The sequence below is a fragment of the Gavialis gangeticus genome, unplaced genomic scaffold (assembly GCF_001723915.1).
Source record: "Gavialis gangeticus isolate Ggan-Ray unplaced genomic scaffold, GavGan_comp1, whole genome shotgun sequence".
NCBI lineage: Eukaryota > Metazoa > Chordata > Crocodylia > Gavialidae > Gavialis > Gavialis gangeticus.
This window is the reverse complement of record NW_017729033.1, coordinates 22,040,300-22,060,912: the sequence shown is the minus strand read 5'-3', so window position 1 is coordinate 22,060,912 and position 20,613 is coordinate 22,040,300. Positions and strand designations below refer to the sequence as shown.

General features: G+C 45.4%; 1 protein-coding gene across 2 annotated transcripts in view; it reads right to left on the bottom strand.

The window, feature by feature from the left end:
* MSANTD1 (Myb/SANT DNA binding domain containing 1) overlaps positions 1-20,613 on the bottom strand; it is a 119,151-nt gene that overhangs the window by 33,997 nt on the left and 64,541 nt on the right. For both annotated transcript variants that reach the window (XM_019526576.1, XM_019526577.1), the window contains exon 6: positions 437-721. In XM_019526576.1, coding sequence (XP_019382121.1) covers positions 437-721 — 285 coding nt within the window. The remainder of the gene's footprint in view (positions 1-436; positions 722-20,613) is intronic.

The window sequence follows — 20,613 nt, the reverse complement described above, 5'->3', positions numbered from 1 at the left end:
CAAATTTTTTTTCTCCCCCAGCCCCCCGGTCAGCAATCAGCTGCTTGGAGACTCCCCCCGTCATCAAGCAGCCACTGGTGCCCCCCAGTATTAGGAGGCACCAGTCACCCATGTCACAGAACCAGAGAGGCACCTGCTATCCCAGCAGAGTTATTGCATCTCATGATCTGAGTGACATTCATGCTAAGCTGGGGGACACTGTGCAGCATTTTTGGTATCAGTCCTGACCCAGTCTTTCCAAATCCCTTTAACCGCCCACAGATGAAAAACTTTAGTCCTGCAGTTAAGTTACTGCCACATCTCACTCGTGATTTAAGAGCAAGAAAGACAGCACAAGAGCAAGAGTGAGAGAGAGCAAAAGCAAAAGTGAGAGAAATGTAAGCCGTCTTACAGACCCAGTCTAATGTGACATATGAGAGAGAATAAAAAAAGCTACCTAAGCTTGTAAGAAAGTAGGCTTGATGAGCTCTCTGAATGTTCATCTTCAAAACACTCTTCCCTTCCTTCATAAGTAAATTGGTTATATGGCAAGTAGAGAGGTGTAGACTTAGCTGATGGTGACTGTGAGGCTTCAGTCTGTGATGTAGAAGGACCTGGTTGCTGACTTTCATGCATTTTCACATCACTGTGTTCTGTTACTTTAGACAGGATCCTATCAATGGTTTTGTAATAAGGCCAGTCTGGTGCAACAGTTTCACTATCAGTCATGCATTTTAATTTCCTGTAATGAAAGACACATAACATTAAGGTCTGATAATACAAAATAAGCATTTCATGTAAATCTTACAGCTTCATTTAGTGCCTGAAGCAATTTTTCATATAAAACTTTGATCATTTGACAGTCAAACTAGAAATACTTAATGAGAACAAAGACAGTGTTTGGGAGTTTTAATTTCCAATAAGGTCATTAAAATTATTTTCAGGATTTTATCCTGTGATACAAAGATGCGTATTTTCCAAAGTTGAGCTAAGTACCACTGCAAAAGAACAACAGCTTCTACTAGTGAAGAGAAACATTTAAGTAACCAATATGCTCATCAAACAGTGCTAGATATTTCCCCTTACCAGCTGCCAAACTGACCATTCTTACTGAGGTCTAACCAAATGTATTATTATAATAAAGACTACTGAGAGAACCATTGCCTTTACACTAAACGGAACCAAATCTATGCCATGCCTTACTCCATTAACAAAAAACAGAGACGTTCCCTTTATACAAGTGATAGTGGCATGGCACCAGCATGATGCAGGGAACAGTCATAGTGGGTGGGAACTATAGTAACAAGCATAATGTTGTAGATGTTTAGAGATGTGCCACAAAGTTTATGTCTGTTTAGAAAGAGTTGAAGGATTCTTGATGGACTTGACTCGGAACTAGGCAGTTTTCAGTGGTGGCAGATGACGGAACAAGGAGCAATGGTCTCAAGTTGCAGCAAAGGAAGTTTAAGTCGGATATTAGGAAAAATTTTCTCACGAGAAGGGTAGTGAAGCACTGGAACAGGTTCAGGGGTGTGCAAAATGTGGCCCACGGGCCAGATGCGGCCCACCAAGCCATTCTATCCAGCCCACGGGGCCCCTAAAAAATGTAGAAAATTAATATTAATCTGCCCTGGGCTGCCTGTCATGTAGCCCTCGATGGCTTGCCAAAACTCAGTAAGCGGCCCTCCGCCCAAAATAATTGCCCGCCCCTGGGTTACCTAGGGAGTTGGTGGAATCTCCATCCTTGGAGGTTTTTAAGGCCCGGCCCTGGCTGGGATGATCTAGTAGGGGCTGCTCCTGCTTTGAGCAGGGGTTGGACTACATGGCCTCCTGAGGTCCTTTCCAACCCTCATTTTTTATGATTCTATGACTTTGTCCTTCATATATATCCCTTTATGAAGGCATGTAAGGCAGTTACTTACCTGATCCAAACTTTCCTCCATCACACAGACTTGGTATTGTTTGTATACTTTTTGACCTCAAGATCATATAACTTAAAACTCAAGTTCACAGAAAACTTTATGAACTGTAAAAAAAAAAAAAAATGGTCACCCAAATCACTGAGAGCTTTATTTCTGGTTATATCCAGGGATCCAGGTTTTCCATTTCCTGCAGAAAAATGAGGATTTTCCCCTTTGAAGTGGAAAACCATGGGTTTCCCCTTTTGCAAACAGTTCTCCACAGGCTGGCAGAGTTTCAGCCTGCAACAAGCTGCTTGCAAAAAGGGTGCAAAACCCTAAACTCTGTCTGAAGGGAAAACAGGAAGGGGGAGGGGGCATGGGAATTTAAGACCAGCCAGGGCTGGGTCAGACTCGGTTTGCCTCCTGCAGCCTTTGGAGTAAGTAGGGCCTGGGGAGCCTGGGGGCTATGGGTTGGGAATGAGGAGGCCAGTGATTTCCTCGTCCCTGTGTGGCCCCTGGATCTGATTTTACAGGTTTTGGGGCCTGCTCATTGGCCCTGTAGGGAAGGGGTGGATGAGAAGCCTGGTGACAGGCAGGGTGAGATGGAAGAGGGAAAGAAGAGGAGGAGGAAAAGAAGTGGGAGAGGGTTACCCATGGAGCCAGATAGGGTCTGCCCCAGCTGCCACCCACCCGCTGTGCCCATGCAAGTCTCTGGCCCACCGCAGTCCCTGCCCCGCTACCCCTATCCTGCTGTTCCCAGGTGCTCACTGCCCAGATGGTTCCAAAAGGTGGCAATGGATACATCAAAGCGCTCAGCATCCATAGTGCCTGGACCAGATCGGGCTAGTGCAGAGCGTCTTGGCAGGGCAGCTCCACAATCTGCAGTGGGGACAAGTGCTGGCAGCCCCGGGCAGTGTGCAAGGGCTGGCTCTGGCTGGCCAGAGCCACAATGAGCCTACAGCAGTCGGGGCAGCCCAACTCTGCCAGGACATGCTGCTGCCACCTGGAACCACTTGAGCGGTGAGTGCCTAGGAGCAGGAAAGCAAGGGCAGTAGGGCAGGGACTGTGGTGGACTGGGGACTCTCATTGGGACAGCAGTCTCCACTTGGTGGGGGCTAAAAGGTGGCTGGGGCAGACTCCACCTGGCCCCATGGGTGGCCCCACCTACATCCCCATCCCACTCCCCCTCCCTCTTCCTCTCCTCCCTCCCACCTGCCCTGCCCGCTGCTGGGCTTCCCTTGGCTGGGGGACAGCAAAATGCAGGACACACATGGGGCACTGGCAGGGTTGGTGGGGCTATGGCTTGCAAATGAGGGGCAATGGCATAGGCAAGGGCAGGGCACTAGCATGTCAGAGCTGTTTAGTGTCCCAAAGCAGCGGGAGGTGACAACCACAGTTGCACTTATGTCCTGGTGCAGGGGGACAGCTGCTCCCAGAAGGGAGTAAGTGCTGACTGGCCCTGTAGGCAGGGGCTGCAGATCAGAAGTGAGGGGCACTGGCAGGGCTGTGGCTTTGGAATGAGGGGCACTGGCATATCATGGCTGCTCAGTGCCACAAAACAGCAGAGGGGGCAGCTGCAGCTGGACCTGCATCCTGATGAGCAAAGGGGGCAGGGAGAGCTCTGATTTTCCATAATAAAAAAAACCAAAATCAAATGCCAAAATATACAGGTATTTAGAATTTATTTTATTACAATACACACACAGACAGGAGTACTTCTCACTTAACAACATCCCAGTTAGTGTTGTTTTGTTATTACATCACTGATCTGTTAACATATTTGTTTAAATTTGCGCAACGTCCCGTTATAACATTGTTTGGCCACTGCCTGCTAGTGAGACAGGGGACGCCACATGCATGTATGTATATACACATGGCCCAGGCAGCCTGCAGAGCAGCTCCAGCAGGTAAGTGGTGGGGGGAGAGGGGGATTGAGGCCCCTGTAAGGAGGGAGCTAGGCAAGGTTGGGACCACTGCCCAGCTGGGTAGGGCTTGGGGCCCAGGGCCGCAATGCACAGCTGCAGGGCCCCAGCATGAAGCAGGACGGGGCTGCGTGTGGCTGGTCTAGGGAAGGGGGACAGCTGACTCCCTGCTGCCACATGCACTCCCAAGTCTGTACCCGGGGCAGGCACAGGCTGCAGGCCTGGGCTCCCACCCTGCTTCACTCCCCTGGGGCCTCCACAGCCCTGTGGGCATGACGCAGTGTGACTGGGGAAAGCGGGGCCATGTGGGGATCTTCTCACCACTGCTCACCACCCCTCCTCCCCCCGCCCTGGCAACACATCACCTGTTTGTGTTGCTGCTTTGAGGGGCACAGCCCCGTGCACAGGAGATGCATTGCTAGGGCAGCAGAGGGGCGAGCAGCAGTGAGGAGATCCCTGTGCAGCCCTGCTGCCCCCAGTCATACTAGGTCATGCCCACCAGGCTGTGGAGGCTGCAGGAGAGTAAAGTAGGACAGAGCTGGCAGTGGCTAGCAGCTTCTCGGCACAGACTGCTCCCTGCCGCCCTCCTTCCCTCCCCCGTGGCCTCCGCAGCCTGGCAGGCAGCAGCAGATGCATGTAGGGATCTCCTTGCTGCTGCTTGCCCTACCCTGCCTTGGCAATGTGCCTCCTGCGTGCAGGGCTGTGACCCTCAAGGCAGCAGCACGAGCAGGGGGCACATCACCAGGGCGGGGGATGGGGGGTGGCAGCAGCGAGGAGATCCCCGTGCAGCCCCACTGTCCACAGTCACACTGGGCCATGCCTGCAGGGCAGTGGAGGCCCCAGGGGAGCAAAGCAGGGTGGAAGCCCAATCCCACAGCCTGCACCTGCCCAGGGTACAGATCTAGGGGGCGTGGATCCCCACAGCCCCCTGGGATATGCGTGGCAGTGGAGAGCCGGCCCTCCCCTGGACGAGGCACCCGCAGCCCTGTCCTGCTTCCCAATGGGGCCCTTCAGTCACGCATTGCAGCCCCGGGCCCCAAGCCCCAAATGCCACCTGGCTGTGCAGCAGCCCCAGCCCTGCCCAGCTGCCTCCCTACAGGGGCCTCAATCCCCCTCTCCCCCCCACCACTTGCCTACAGGAGTGCACGCGGCAGCAGGGAGCCACCCCACCCAAGGCTGCAGCACAAGGAAAAGGGGGTGCTATATAATGGTTTTTGTCTGGGGAAAAAAATTTCCCTGGAACCTAACCCTCCCTATTTACATTAATTCTTATGGGGAAATTGGATTCGCTTAACATCGTTTCACTTAAAGTCGCATTTTTCAAGAACCTAACCACAACGTTAAGGTGTGTGTATGCATGTAAATAAATATATATATATATATATATAAAAATGAAACATCACTTATTATATGTACGTATGTAGATGTGTACATGTGTGACATTTCATTTTAAATCACAAAGAAAAGCAGACCTTAAGTTTTTTAATCAGAGAATTTGGGGGGTTTTATCAGAGCATTCTGGATTTTTTAACAGAGAAAACCAGGATCCCTAGTTATATCCCTCACTTTAGATCTCGCAACTGTTAAGTCAGATTGTTTCAAAGGGACAGGAGACAGATAAGAATAAAGATAAATGCTTCACATAAGTAAAATTTGAATTAACAGACCTAGAAAATAAACAAAAAACTGTTTCTGCCAGCAGAAAGCAGCTTCCATCTGACGAAAATAGGAAAAGAACTGGATTTGACAGCTGACCTACCATTTTCATAAAACATGCGCTCTGGACTGGTGAATGGAGAGGAAGGGAGTTTTTTCTTAGGTTTTGATGCAGTTTAGCATGCATGCATGCTACAAGGTAAGATGAGATCTTTAGCTATGGGAACTACATATAATCAAAAGCAAAAGCAAAGCCTGTATCAAAGAAGTATTTTTATTCCCTCAATGCATTAAAAATTTTAATTAATTATTTTTTTGTGTTTCACAACCAGCTGATGTAATTTCATCAGCGAATATTTGACAGACCATGTATATTTATATATCTTTTAAACCTGGAATAGTTTGTCACAAAATAACTAAATACAGGACTGACAACAACTTGTCCACTTGATCCAATAACTTTTAACTTAGCTGTTTAAATTATTTGCAATAAAACATTTTTTAACTGTTTGGTTTACCTGGATCTGGAGACGTGCACAGATTTAACATCTTAAATATAGTACATCTCAATCTGCAATAATAAGCAGCTCACAATCTTAACAGCAAAGATTAATGATAATTAAAATGTGGGTTTTGGTGGGAGCTGGTGTTTGCTGAACTTGGACCTCTAATGGAGGAACTCTCTAATGGAAGATCTCTGATGGCAAACTGGTAACCCACATGAACCACATTAGCAGCATCTGTTGTCTGATGGAGCAGCTAACTACAAGTGTGGAGCAGCTGGCAACAGCCAGTGATCTCCCCAGTGGTTAAAAACTCATCTCAATGGCAAGAGGGCAGATGAGCCCAAGCATGAGAGTCACTAATGGAAAAACTAGCATATGAACTCATGTAGATCAACAGCAGCTGAGACACTGGTGCCACAGTGTAGCTCTCCATAACAGGGCAATGTCACCAAGTAGCATGAACAACATCACTCTGACGACATTTGAATTAACCTCACTGATAATCAAGGACTGCATTTCCCTAGTCGTTCATAATTGCAGCAGCTTTTTTTCAGTTCCATTGGGCTTGAAGTATACTGGTGTTGGACTTCATTTGTAGTTTTATCTTTTATATAGCTTAGCATAAGCTAAAACTCCATTTTGTTTTACTTAGCCATCTTAATGTTTTTATATTTTCTTGTATGTGTGGGGTCAGGAAAGAAAGAAAATGGAAACTAAAGATGCAAGCAGCAAGAAAGAAAATAAAAATATCACACCTACAGAAAAATGGCTGAAGATACAGACGGCTAATCCAAAGCGAAAAATCCACTCTCTAAACCCAAAGGGCATCTTTAACCACAAAAGCTGAGAAGGAAACAAGTCATCACAGAGGTGCAGCTGACAGCCCTGGCCTAATGAACAAGCAACAGACATGCAGCTGCTACTATAAAAGATGAGCGAGAGAAAAAAGACTTTGGTGAGAGGGTGGGGTGTGGACAACTTCTGCACGAGGCATCGGTATGTGTCCGATAAACCCCCGGCCTTCTCTTCCTCATGCTCAGCTTGGTTGGCCACCAAGCTGACTTGAGCACCTAAACATGGGTAACATCCCAATATCTTGAATGACTACTTTGCCTCAGTCTTTCACTGAACCAAGGGGAAAACCATGCCAAGTAGAGTAGAGGATAAGCACAGTAGGAATATTTGCCTTCCTACTATTGCTGTAGAATTGATATATGACCAATTAAAAAAACTAGGCGTGTAAGTCAGCGAGACCAGATGATCTTCATCCAAAAGTGCTGAAGGACCTGGCCGAAGTCACTGCAGAACCCCTGGCAAGACTTCCACAACTCGTGCCACTCTGGAAAAGTCCCGGAGGACTGGAAGAGGGCCAATGTTTTGCCCATGCACAAGAAGGGCAGGAGGGAGGACCCGGGTAACTATATCAGCCTAACTTCCATCCTAGGGAAGATACTAGAAAAGTTCATAAGGAGTCTATCTGCAATAAGCTTGCAGAAGGTAAGATTCTGAATGACAGCCAACATAGCTTTGTCATGGGCAGGTCTTGCCTTACCAACCTCATCTCCTTCTATGACCAGGTAACTCGCTACCTGGGCACAAGACAGCAAGTTTTCATTGCGTACCTAGACTTCCAAAAGCCCTTTGCGATCTGGTATCCCACGATGTCCTCATGAGAAAATTGGAGGATTGTGGGCTTAACACTCAGGTGGGTGAAAAACTGGCTGCAGGAGAGAACCCAGAGAGTCGTAGTGAATGGATCTTTGTCATCCTGGTGAGAAGCGGGCAGCAGTGTCCCACAGGGGTCAGTGCTCGGTCCAGTACTTTTCAACATCTTTATTAATGATTTGTATGTGGGGGTGAAGAGCTCACTGGCCAAGTTCATGAATGACACCAAGTTACGGGGAAGTGTGGTCACGCTTGAAGATAGGTTACAGATATAGGCGGATCTAGACAGGCTAGCAAGTTGGGCAGATCAGAATTTAATGTAGTTCAGTGTCGAGAAATGCAAAGTGCTCCACCTTGGAATGAGCAACCCCCAACACACCTACAGGCTTGGCGGCACCAAACTGACTAGCATCACGAATGAAAGGGGGGAATAATAGACCACAGTATGACTATGAGCCAGCAGTGCGATGCTGTAGCCAGCAGGGCAAATTATACTCTGGCATGCATCAATCAATGCAACTCCAGCAAAGCCAAGGAGGTGTTTCTTCTGCTCTATTCAGTACTGGTGAGACCGCAGCTGGAGTACTGCATCCAGTTCTAGGCACCACACTTTAACAAGGGCGTGGACAAGCTTGAGAGAGTCCAGAGAAGAGCCACCCGTATGATCAGAGTCTTAAAGGGCAAGCCATACGAGGAAAGGCTGAGGGACTGGGGACTCTTCAGCCTGAGGAAAAGAGCCTGAGAGGGGACCTGGTACCAGCTTACCACTACACCAGGGTAGTACATAAAGGGCTCAGTGAACAACTGTTTACCGGGGCACCTGAGGGGAAAAGCAGGAGTAATGGCCACAAACTCCTGGAAGATCAATTCAGGCTCAACCTTAGGAAAAACTTCTTCGCAGTCAGGGTGTCCAGACTGTGGAATAAGATCCCTCCAGAGGTTGTGCAATCACCTACCCTGGAAATCTTCAAGAGGAGACTAGACAGTCACTTCACTGGAGTCGCCTGACCCCCAGTTATCTTTCCTGCTTGGTGCAGGGGGCTGGACCTGATGATCCTCCAAGGTCCCTTCCAGCCTCACAATCTATGAATCTGCAGAATGGGGGGGGTGTGCATGTGTGTGTGTGTGTGTGCGTGTTAATATGTGTCTATAAGTATAATGATTTAAGCAATAAGGATATAAAGGCTTAATAGTTTGTGTTTTCAATAAACGTGGTGGCATATTACCCCTGAAAATAGATCCTGCTCGTCTTTCTTTATACACAGTACTCTTTGTGCGTACCACACTGGCACAAAACAGCAGTGGTGGCACTGTGCAAACTACCATCATTTTAATCCAATCACACGCTCCCGCAGTCATGGCATCCTTGTGAAAATCTTTAAGGATATATGAGTGACGGTGACAGACGTGGCAACACTGGAAGTAATAGTCATGAACCTGCACTCAGGTAGCAGTGGCTGTAATTACTGGATGTCTGAAGCAAACATAGCAGTTTCATCCAGTAAACCGCTGGGTGATTGAGGAGCCCTATTTGGAGAAAGCTTTGGCTCATTCCAAATTAGGGGTAGCGCAAACAAGATGAGATGCCTTTAAACAACATTTCACGTGGACTGGACCAGATTGCCACATCAGCTAGGTTAATTTGTGCACTTGAACATCAAACAAAAATGTCTGCTTCCTTTATGTAGCCTCATGGAAAGTCCACACCCTACTGAATATACCTGAAGAAAACCAGCCTGCTCAGAGGACAGCCTGTCACCAGAAAACTGTAATAATAGAGATCCTCTCCTTGGACTGTAACCTTGTTGTGGTAGAGAGGCTTGTGTACCAATGACTCTTACAGTTATATCATTTGGAGCCTTGTACTCCTAGTAGGGTCTCTCCTGGCAAACAGGTTTGAGGTGAGGTCCTAGTCTAAGCATGGTACAAACTCCTGAAGACCCCAACAGCAGAACACTTGAGGACCTGCTGGTTCTCTGCGGCTGTGAAGGTGGATGAGGGTTGCCAAGGGATGGATCCTTGCCACTGGGTTCAGGGCTCTTCCTTGTTGAGTTTGTGTGGCTGTCGCTTGTGCACCAGCTTCCCCACGTTAAAAGACGTCATGCGTAGGCCTCTGCCAGGCGTGTTAACATATCCCACAAACCAAGTCCTGTGGCGACAGATGAGTTGGGGTGGGAACGGGAACAGTGATCCCTGGGAGTCCCTAGTCCCAAATCTGAACATAGGCGGTGGTCGTGTGATGGTCTTTTTGCACTTACCAAGACAGAAATACAATTTGGCATCTGCAGCCATGACTGAGCAGTCCTCTTTTGGATCCCTTCTGCTCACCTTGAATGGGGAAGGGGCCAGAAAAAGTGCCCTAAACATAGGTTGCATTGCTGCATCCAGTGGGATCACTCTACCTGTGGCTGAAACCAACAAAATTAAGCACTGAAGTTTGTCACATGTAATGTCAGCACTCCCATGGATTCGCTGAACAGTGAGTGTCCTGAAAGAAGAACTGCCATAGAAGTTAGAGAACTTGCAAGATATGACATCAATATTGCAGCTAAGTGATACTCACTAGGCAGATGAAGGCTAACTGCAAGAAGGAGGTGGCTACACCTTTTTTTGGAAAGGAAAGTCACCTGAAGACAGGCACATTCACAGGGTTGGCTTTGCCATCAAGAACCAGATTGTTAGCTTTCAGAACTCCTGTGAGCATTAACAAATGTCTTATAACTCTCTGCCTTAAGCTCAGCAACAACCAGTATGTTATGGTCATCACCAGTATGTATGCCCCAACACTTGACTATGAAGAAGTCAACAAGCAACAGTTCTACTGTGCTCTTGACACAGTCCTGACTGCCACTGGCAAGGAAAACAAGCTCATCCTCATGAGTGACTTCAACACAGGAGTTGGGTGACACTCTGAACTCTAGAGTGGTACAACTGGGAAGAACCCACACTCTAATCACTGGCACCTTCTCGACTATATTATTGTCAGAGCCCTTGATCATACCAATGCCCATATCACCCAAGCCCTGAGAGGTGCAGATGGTTGTTGGATGGACCACCTTTTAGATCAATCAATGCAACTCATGCAGCTTGCACTACAACAACATAAACAACCAAAAGGAATGTGGAAGAGATTTAAAATCAAGGCACTCCAAGACCAAGCTAGATATGAGGCTCTTCAGCAACGCCTTACTGAGAGGCTGTCTGACCCACCTGACTACATCAAGGACATCCAGGCACATTGGGAGCAAGTTAAGAACATAATTCACACGGCATGCACTGAATCAATTGGATACTCCACTTACCATCACAAAGATTAGTTTGACAAAAATAATGAAGCACTTATCCACCAGAAGAGAACCGCGTTCTACAGTTGGCAAAATGAACCTTCCAACCAGCAAAAACAATAGGCTTACCACTGACTTAAAGGTATAGTTCAGAGGAGGTTGCAGGACATCAAGAACCAGTGGTGGCAAGCAAAAGCCATGAAGATCTAAAGTTTCACTGATCAACATGACATAAGAAGCTTCTTTCAAGCAATAAAAACCATCCACGGGTGACATTCCAATGACCCAACCCTTTGTGATCCCAGGGTGACTCCACCCTTCTCACAGAGAGTGTATCCATCAAACAACACTGGAAGGAGCACTTTGAGATTCTACTCAACTGTGAATCTGAGGTCCCATCTACCATCATCGAGTCCGTCCCTCAACACCCAATAATACAATCTCTTGCTGATCCCCCATCCTTCAAGGGAGTCTGGCATCCCATCACTCAGACCAAGAACAATAAGGTGCCAGGACCAGGTGGCATTCCCACAGAGGTCTTCAAAGCTGGCAGTGCAAAAACTTCATCAACTTCTCATCAAAATATGGGTTACCGAGGAAGCTCCATCTGACTTAAAGAATGCCAACATTGTGACCACCTGCAAAAAAGTGGACACGTCAGTGTGTGAGAACTACCGAGGCATTGCCCTCCTCTCCATTGCTGAGAAGATTCTTACTTGCATCCTTCCGAATCGCCTCCTCCCCCTTGCTGAAGATGTCCTTCCAGAATCCTGTACAGGCATCAGATCTACCAGTGCCAGCTGCACATCATGCGTGAGCTGGTCATTGCAGACAAAAGTTTTCAACAAGCCCATCGGTGGCAACTAATTGTTTATGTCATCATGCAACAGAGACCGTAATGATGTCAGGGTCACTCAAGTCACGCAAAGGGCTGACTGCTGCTTGGATTTGCAGATAATTCAGTCAAAGCTAACTGAAAATTCAGCTGAAATACTGCATTGTTACAGATAAGTATAATAATAAAAACTGGCAAGGAATGGAAGATAGTTCCTGCATTCTAGCCAATCCTGTTAAAAATTGCTGATAAAATATTGGCTCAGATACCCTTTAACTGACTGCTGAACCATGCTTGAACATGGTGACCCTGTGATATCTAACATGGCTTTCACTGTCATTGAAAAAAGCCTTTGATACAGTCATTTCAGTCTCTGAAATCTGGTGGACAGGCTCAAGGGTTCTGAAAAGTTTCTTACAGTTTTGTGTCAGTTCCAAGAAGGACTGCATAGCAGCGCAAGGACTGTCCCTGGTCTAACTGAAACTATTCCTGTCATTAATTAAATGAAACAAGGTTGTATTCTTGGAATCAAAATCAATTTTGTTCACAGTGCTACATGCAAGACTTGAAGAAGGCAATTAGCAACATTCCAGTTATTAAGATTCTGCACCTCTGAAATGTTGTTCAGTTATACATGATTGCAAGAAAGATTATGTCACTTCTCAATTGCTCCATGAGTTGCTCTATCTAGATGACTGTGCATCCGGGTTTTGGGCTCAAGGTTATATTTTAATGAAGACTGAAGTCATGCAATACTTGGTAAGAGTTACATGCTGTCCACATAGTATATTGATGGACAGTGGCTTCCTATAATTCATGAGTTCCACTACCTGGATAGTATGCTGAAAAATCAACTTAGTATCAATGAGAAAGTTGCTTTTCCATGACGAAAAAGTTTGAGCATTTGGTAAGTTGACCAAAGCAGTTCTGGAGGCAACCAGAAAGAAAACTCTAAACAGGATTACGCTTAGTAAGGCTATACTATTTTGTTTCATAGGTGAGAAATCTGGACATTATACAAGGCAACTTTGGCCATAGCTGGAGAGAGTTAACCAATGTTTCTTGCATTCTTTCCTGAGGACCAGATGGCTTGACCAAGTACCCAGTGTTGAGATGCTGCAGTGAACCAGTTGGCACAGCACTGAAACCTTGATAACAATGACCTAGTTCCTCTAAGTTTGCCATGCTATACACATGGGCAATAACTGCATGCCTAAGCAGCTGTGGTATGGTTAATTGGAGTGTGGTCAGCAAAAGCAAGGCTGGCTGAAAAAGCATTCTGCAACCCTACTAGATTTCCATCTTGTTCGAAGCAGTATAGCAGCTGACTTCTGGGAACTACAGCTGCAGATACAGTGATGGCATGTGAAGTTCAAAGAAGGTGTTGACCTTTCCAAGCAGCAAAACAGTGCTGATCTGCAAGAAAAGCATGTCAGGCTTAAGAAGCAACAGCAGCAAAAGTTACAGATCACATATTATCACAGGCTTTGTGGGCAGCATTGAAGGAAAGTAGTTAAAGCTTTTTGTCACAGACTAGCCTAGTAAATTACATGGCACGCTGGCACTGCTAGGAATTCTCCCAAGGATATTCCTCAGGCTAAAAAGGGTAGATTGCTTGGCTTTAAACGTCCTTAGCTGGATCATCCCACCCATAATGGAAACAGGCTTTTGAGGAAGTATCCAGTTCTGCATCTGCCTGTAACTGTAAGGATGCTGCTGCTATACACCACCAGACAAGAGGGGGGACAAGTGGCTTTAAATGCATTTGGTGAATACACCTTCTGCCTCCTCCTTACACTTACAACAGCACCAGACTACAGTAATCCTAACAAAGTGAGGTGGGAGCACTATGTTGGCTTGAGAGGCAGAAGCAGCAGCCACCAACTGTAAGAAATCTGGACTCAGGGGCAGGTAAGAACGAAAGGAGAAGTGGAAATGGAGAAAGAGGAATGGAAAAGAAAAAAAAGAGGTTAGAACTTTAAAAGAAGAAATGGGAACATGGCAGATGGAGACTGACAGCATTTTGTGATATAGTGGGTATAGTCCTATTTTATTCCAACTCCCAACTCTACTCCACTGTAATGGACTAGAGCACAGGTAGGTCCATCCCGTCAGCAAGGGTTGAGATCCAGAGCCATCCAGAACCAGGAAGCAAGTCAAACAGCCAAAATCAGGTACCAGGAAACAAGCTGAAGATCAGAAGCCAAAAAGTCAAGACCAGGAGGTCAGACTGGATACAAGGCTGGAAAGGGCTTAAATATTGACCAGCTACGTGCTGACCTTAATACCTGGGCTGCTATCTTCAGTTGCTAGCTACTAGTTCCACAGGATGACCAATTACTCCAAACACAGCTGCAAAGACTACTTTCTTCAGGTAATAGTTTCATAGTTTGTAGGGTCGGAAGGGACCTGAGCAGATCATCAAGTCCGACCCCCTGCCATGGCAGGAAAGAGTACTGGGGTCAAACGACCACAGCAAGGTGATTATCTAGCCTCCTTTTGAAGACCCCCAGGGTAGGAGCGAGCACCACTTCCCTTGGAAGCTGGTTCCAGATCCTAGCCGCCCTGACTGTGAAGTTGTGCTTCCTGATGTCTAGCTTGAACCTACTCCCAGTCAACTTATGGCTGTTATTCCTAGTTACTCCAGGTAGTGCTCAGGGGAACAGGGTCTTTCCCATTCCCCACTGGTCCCCGTTGGAAAGTTTATAGACAGCCACTGGATCCCCCCTCAGCCTTCTCTTGTGGAGGCTGAACAGGTTCAGGTCCTGTAGCCTCCACTCATAGGGCCTGCCCTGCTGCCCCCTGACCATGCAAGTGGCCCTCCTCTGGACCCTCCCAATGCTGGCCACATCGCTCCTGAAGTGCGGCACCCAGAGCTGGATGCAGTAATTTTGAGCTGGTTCTAGTTAGGGCAGATTTTCGCCCAGATTGTTTGCTAGCCTTATAATCCTGACATCCAGAAAAGATTGCATTCTGATAAAATAGTCAGCTATAAAATCATTTATAATATCATTATTAACTGGTCAATACCCAAATTCAGCTTTCACTCTACTCATTTAAAAATGTTTCCTGGAATTGGAGCTGGAGTCTGGAACAGTGGACACCTCTCACTGCTTTGGATCAAATGTCCCCCCAGTATAATTCAACTAAAATTAGTAGCAGGGATGAATATACTTTGCTACTATGGTCTCTCCCAACCCAATGCATCAGCACAGCACTAGGTGAAAAGAACTTTTTATGTCAGCACCAATGTAAGGGCAAGATTTTTTTTAAAGAAAGCAAAAATGAAACTCTACAGGAACCAATAAATGCTGGGACAAAGACGTACAAAACATCTCCTTAGTTTAGGAGTGGGCAAAATACAGCTCATGGGTCAGATCCGGCCTACCAAGTTGTTCTGTCCATTCTCATGGCAAGTCCCTGAGCCTTGCCCATCCCAAGTGCAAGGGGCAACGCAGGCCATGGCACATGCAGTCTGTCCTGCTGCCCCCGGGCATACAGCAGGGCTGGGGCAGGGCAGCAGTCCCTGCAACAGCAGCTCCTTCCAGCTGCTGTCACTGGTGGTACCACCATTGCCAGACCCAGCCCCACTACCCAGGCACCCTGGCCCATCTGCCTGCACCCACCACCAGGTGCATCAGATACAGTGGGCAAGCAGGTAGGGTCTCCATGGACACCAGACAAGGACCCGTGCAGGCAGGGCACACTCGGCTGGGTGCATGGATGGGGTCATAAGCAGGCAGGGACCAGCATATAGGCGTGGGATGGACCGGCCTGGCCGGGGCTCTGGCTGGGATCGCAGGGTGATGACAGTGTGAGGCTGTGCAGGGAATGCATCATGGCTCTGCCCTGGCCCCAGCCACCCATCACACTCCCAGACACCGCTCCCCACCAGCCCATGGTCCCATCCCATGCGCCCAGCTGCGCGCACCCTGCCTGTGTGGGTCCTAGGCTGGTCTCCATGGGGACCCCACCTGCCTGCTCCATCCGGCACCCCGGACCACTTAGAGAGTTTTGGTGAGCTGTTGTGGGCTGAGGTGCGATGGGGTGCTGACCCGGCCCACAGTAGCTCATCAAACTTCCCTAAGTGGCCCTCCAGCCCAAATAATCACCCTCTCCACCTTAGCTGATCCCCTTGGAACAATACAGAGCTGAAGCAATAAGAGTGAAGAAAACCAAAATATCCAACAGTGACAGATCACCAGCTGCACCCAGTACAACAAAATGGAGCCCAGGCCAATACTGGAAAGGAACCAATGGGATATGGGAGCTTTACAGAGCCCAATAAAGGAACTTGACTTGTCTGAAGTTAATTACTCTCCGTTGCTAAATAAAATATGGATACTTTTGATATCCAGAGTTAGTTGAAAACCACGTCAAATCAGAAATGACTGAATATTCTCTCCAGTGAGTTAGTAATTCAGTGACTTAGCAGTCCAGTTCCAAATAAACAGATATTTAAGGTACAGAAACCATTACCACCGCAGCTGAGAGTCTAGTTGGCCATGTAGGAGCCCACGACCAAATAAGCACTAAGGGCCCATGCCAGAGCCTTCTACCTCCTGGACTGAAACCTGATGACAGAGCAACCTGCCCCAGCCTGATCCTTTATTGTGAATAACACATTCTCCCCTATGTACAGTAATCAAGCATGAGTGGTATAATGCCTTTAAAATAAAATTATCAGAACATTATATTTTAGAGTTTTAAAAAAATAGTATTATTTAGTTAATACACAGACAATTTTAACTTGATTTTTTTACTCTCTCTCTGCAGCACACTATTGCTGTTTTTATTTCTATTATTATATTTGATATTACTACTTGCCTTGAAGAATGGAAACAAGACTCATCTCCTGGGGTTTCTAGAAAAAGCTTTTAAAATAAATAATAAATAGCGCTGTTCCCGAACCAATCAATGATGAAGGAAAAAAGATATATGAAAGTACAGTACTTAAGTTGTGTATTTGCCATGAATTATTGAAACTGAAGAGAAAGCTGGTAAAATATTCAAATTGCATGTTCTCCAGTAATTTGCCTGCACTTATCTTTGACCATTTGCTGCAGCAAAGGTCAAAAATTCCAGTCACAACGCCACAGACTGTAGTGAAGAATTATACAAGCTGCCATGTTTCATTGTTATCATATACACGTAAAAATAAATAAATAAATATAAACTAATCTTTATTCAAATCTTGCATCTGATTCAAATTTACCAATCATTACCATTAATTGACTGCAATTTGAATTAAAAAGTAACAGCTGCATCCTGCTTCCATAGTCTTTTGGGTGGGGGAGGGGGAAAGGGGATGCGGAGGGATGATGGCAGCTTTGCAAATAATAAAATTTATATTCACTCAGTTATTTTTAAAACAGCAGAAGGAATTGGTCAAAACCATCACGTGGGATAATGTGCAAGCTCTATAAAACTTGTATTATATTTACAAGACTGCATATTATTTGAGCACGAATCTAACAGCAGCCAATACACATTGCATTGTCACATATTAAGATCAGTATATTAATGGTGACAGGAACGCATTTTCTTTTGGAAGGAATAATTACTGGGTTATATGTGGTGAATGTCTCAAATAGACCATATAACAGAAGGATTTCAGCGCTGATTCTAAACTGCTGGAGATGGCTTAGTAATCTATGCAGTACTTTGAAATCTAGTCTATCTGAAACTAACTCTGAATCCCAGCAGGACCGTCTCAGCCCTTCATCTTTCCAAGACAGATAAATGGGAGTCCACGCCATTTACTACACAGGTGTCTTTCAAAAAGAGCGCTAAAAACTGGTGGAACTGCCTGTCTTGAATGGATACATGAAATACTGTTGCACTTTCTGTGAAAGCTGAATGTTGCCTAAGTGGACCTGCCAAAAGTTTTCCCCCAGTACAGGCCCTCAAGCCCCTGAGACAGCTCTATTCCAGGAGTGCATGAAGTAATTCCTAAATGCATTGCAATCCTGCTAACAGTTATTTCAAAGCTTGGTTCTTATTACCATGAAATGATCCCTCTGAATCACTAGAATTATCCATGGTAGCACATCGGAAAACAGAAATTGTCCACCAGATCAGACTGGTGGCATCCGTATTTATTGCAGAGCCACAAGTAACAATTACTTCTGAACACGATGCAAGGGACCTGTTTGTGAACAAGTTTGGAATAATTTGTTCATAACGGTAACTCATTTCTAGCTCCAGACAGCGGTGCCCTGAAACACATCATTTTAAAAATATTGAATATCGACAAATCATCATCCTGTCAAATGTCTAATCTTTTGTAAATACTAGCAACTATTTTGCAGGTATATCTCAGTGATACCCAGTGGGAACGAGAGCCATATTAACTATACGCTGTGAAAAAAGTATTGCCTTAATTAGTTTTACATTTCTTGCTTTAACATTTTTTTAATGGCATCAGTATTCCTGTATTATGGGAAAAGAAGCACCTGGCTTACATTCTCCAAAATGAATTTTTAAAATGTTTTTATGCCTCTGGCATGCTGCCGTTTTATCTTCTTCCTAACTAAATAGTCCTAAACTTTTCAATCTCTCCCTATCTCCCTATGCAGAAGTTTTCCATGCCTCTTGTGTCGCTCATCCTCCATCTCTAAACACTCCGCACTTTATGCTGTATCTTTTTTGAGATAGGCAGGGTTTGAATTACACTTGGATGCTTGCAGGGGGGTCCGCAGCGGTGGCAACCGGAAGGAGCCGCTGCTACTGTCACTGCCACCTAAGCTGCCTAGAAAGGCATGGGGTGGGCCAGGGGCTCTCGTCTCTTATTGGGGGGGTTCAGCCCTCCTGAGACCCTCACCACCATATTTTGAACCCTGGAGATAGGGTGACTTGTAACAAAAACAGGATTTAAGGGAACTTACTTATTTATATAATGGCATTATGGTATTTTTTAGCATTATTTTTACCCCAAATATTAGAACGCATTGGGGTGAACTGCTGTGACTACAGTTCACGTACACAAAGTAACTTAACCAGCTGGCTTCAGTACTGCTAATAGTCTAACTGTAGCACAGCAACTCTCAACCAGGGTGCCATGAGATCCTTTTAAGGGTGATGTTTGATATTAGTACTGCTCAGCGTGCAAACACCAACACAATTCACAAAATAAGCCCAAAGATTTCAAATAAAAAGCCATAGTGTGAAAAAATATTCTAACTTGTGGTCTTTCCTAATTCTTTGTAGCAGAAAATTTGATTTATTATTTTTTCTTGGTCAAGAAACAAGTGAAAGCTGACATTTTCTGAGGGGCCCTTTGAGTCTAAAAAGATTGAGAACCAGCGCTGTAGCAGTACACAACTCAATGCAACCTACAAAGCCCACCCAAGAAACTGCACAAATAGTCAAGTGGGACATTGGTACTGATATCCGGGCCTGTTAGTTTCATGCTAGCTCAATCAAGTCCATCTGAGCTGCAGTCTCTACAATGACCACAGTGTAGACATGCCACGCTTTTGTCACTAATTTTTCCTCCCCACACTGCACAAAGAGTAAGGCTTTCACTGAACAACCTAAGCAATAGGTTTAGTAATGTTTCAAAATCAGGCCATGAAGCACTATGCGATTCTTCAGACTGAAAGGCATGATTTATAAGCATGGATTATAAAGAAAATCATTAAACACAGTATTACCCATTTTCCATTTTGCACCCCTAAAGTTACAGATCACTCATATTTGCACCATGAGAATCCCAGGGAGTGCGGTGGCAGGGACATCACATTCACCATTGAACTTGCCTGGACAGTAGAATCAACAAAATAATTCATGCAGCTACTTTCATCAGGAAAAAAACTGCTGAAGTTAAGGAGGGAAAATAGTATTTTCCTTTCTATCAGTATCAACTAAGCTTAGTGGCTATATTAATAGGCACTTTAGAAATACCAAAGGAAGTATCCCACAAAATAAAAAAGAATCTAAAATTTGTTATTGGATGCTGAAAAGTAGTAATAAATTACCTACTTAGCTCAGCTGGTTTTTCTAAATAAATACTGCGGGTCATTTTTCACAGCTGAATATAATTGTTACAAAATATTGTCCTAAAATAGACCATGCTTTCAGAAACTTGCATTTCAGTTCATGCCACAGTGCATTGAGGATACATTGAAATGTAGGGAGGCATGGTATATTCTCCAAATATCCATCAGGCAGCATAATAAATATTAAAAATCAGCTGCCCAAAAGCAAAGCAGACAGCAGAGTGATAACCAACATCATTTACAGATACATCCCTGTGTTTTCTAACTCCACATATCAATCTTAAAACAAATTGGGAGTAATATATTTTGCTGCTTTACATGTCTATATAGCATAAGCCCCTGCTGAAAAATAACAAAACCATCAGATATTTAAGTATATTTTTTCTTCAAGGACACACTGAAAGCAATATCATGCAGCATAAGGCAGTCTTCAGACTCTTCTAAAATGGCATCTTAATTTGTGTGTGTAATGCATTACAGTTAAGTGCATGTTGCAGTGTTGGGAAGCACATCAATATGCATGAAAAGCGCATCTGGAAGTTAATGAAAGGATAACTTTGCTTATTAGTGTGTGCATGCATGTTTTCATTTGCTCGTTGCCAGTGCTTTAAAACGAGATCTTTAATTAGAAAAATTTGGGATGGTCCACCTGATAACAAAAGGGGGAAAAACCAACCCATCTGGAACAAAAGCTGCCAGAAACTACATACATAGCAATTACAGAGCTTAATATTTTAAGTGGTGCTGCTAGACACCTGTAAAACGTAGGGACAACAGGATGTATTTGGGAGCAGAGGGCTCGTAACTTATTGGACTTTGCAAAGGCCTGGCTTGCAGGAATTCCTGCATTCCAGTTCTGGAGCCA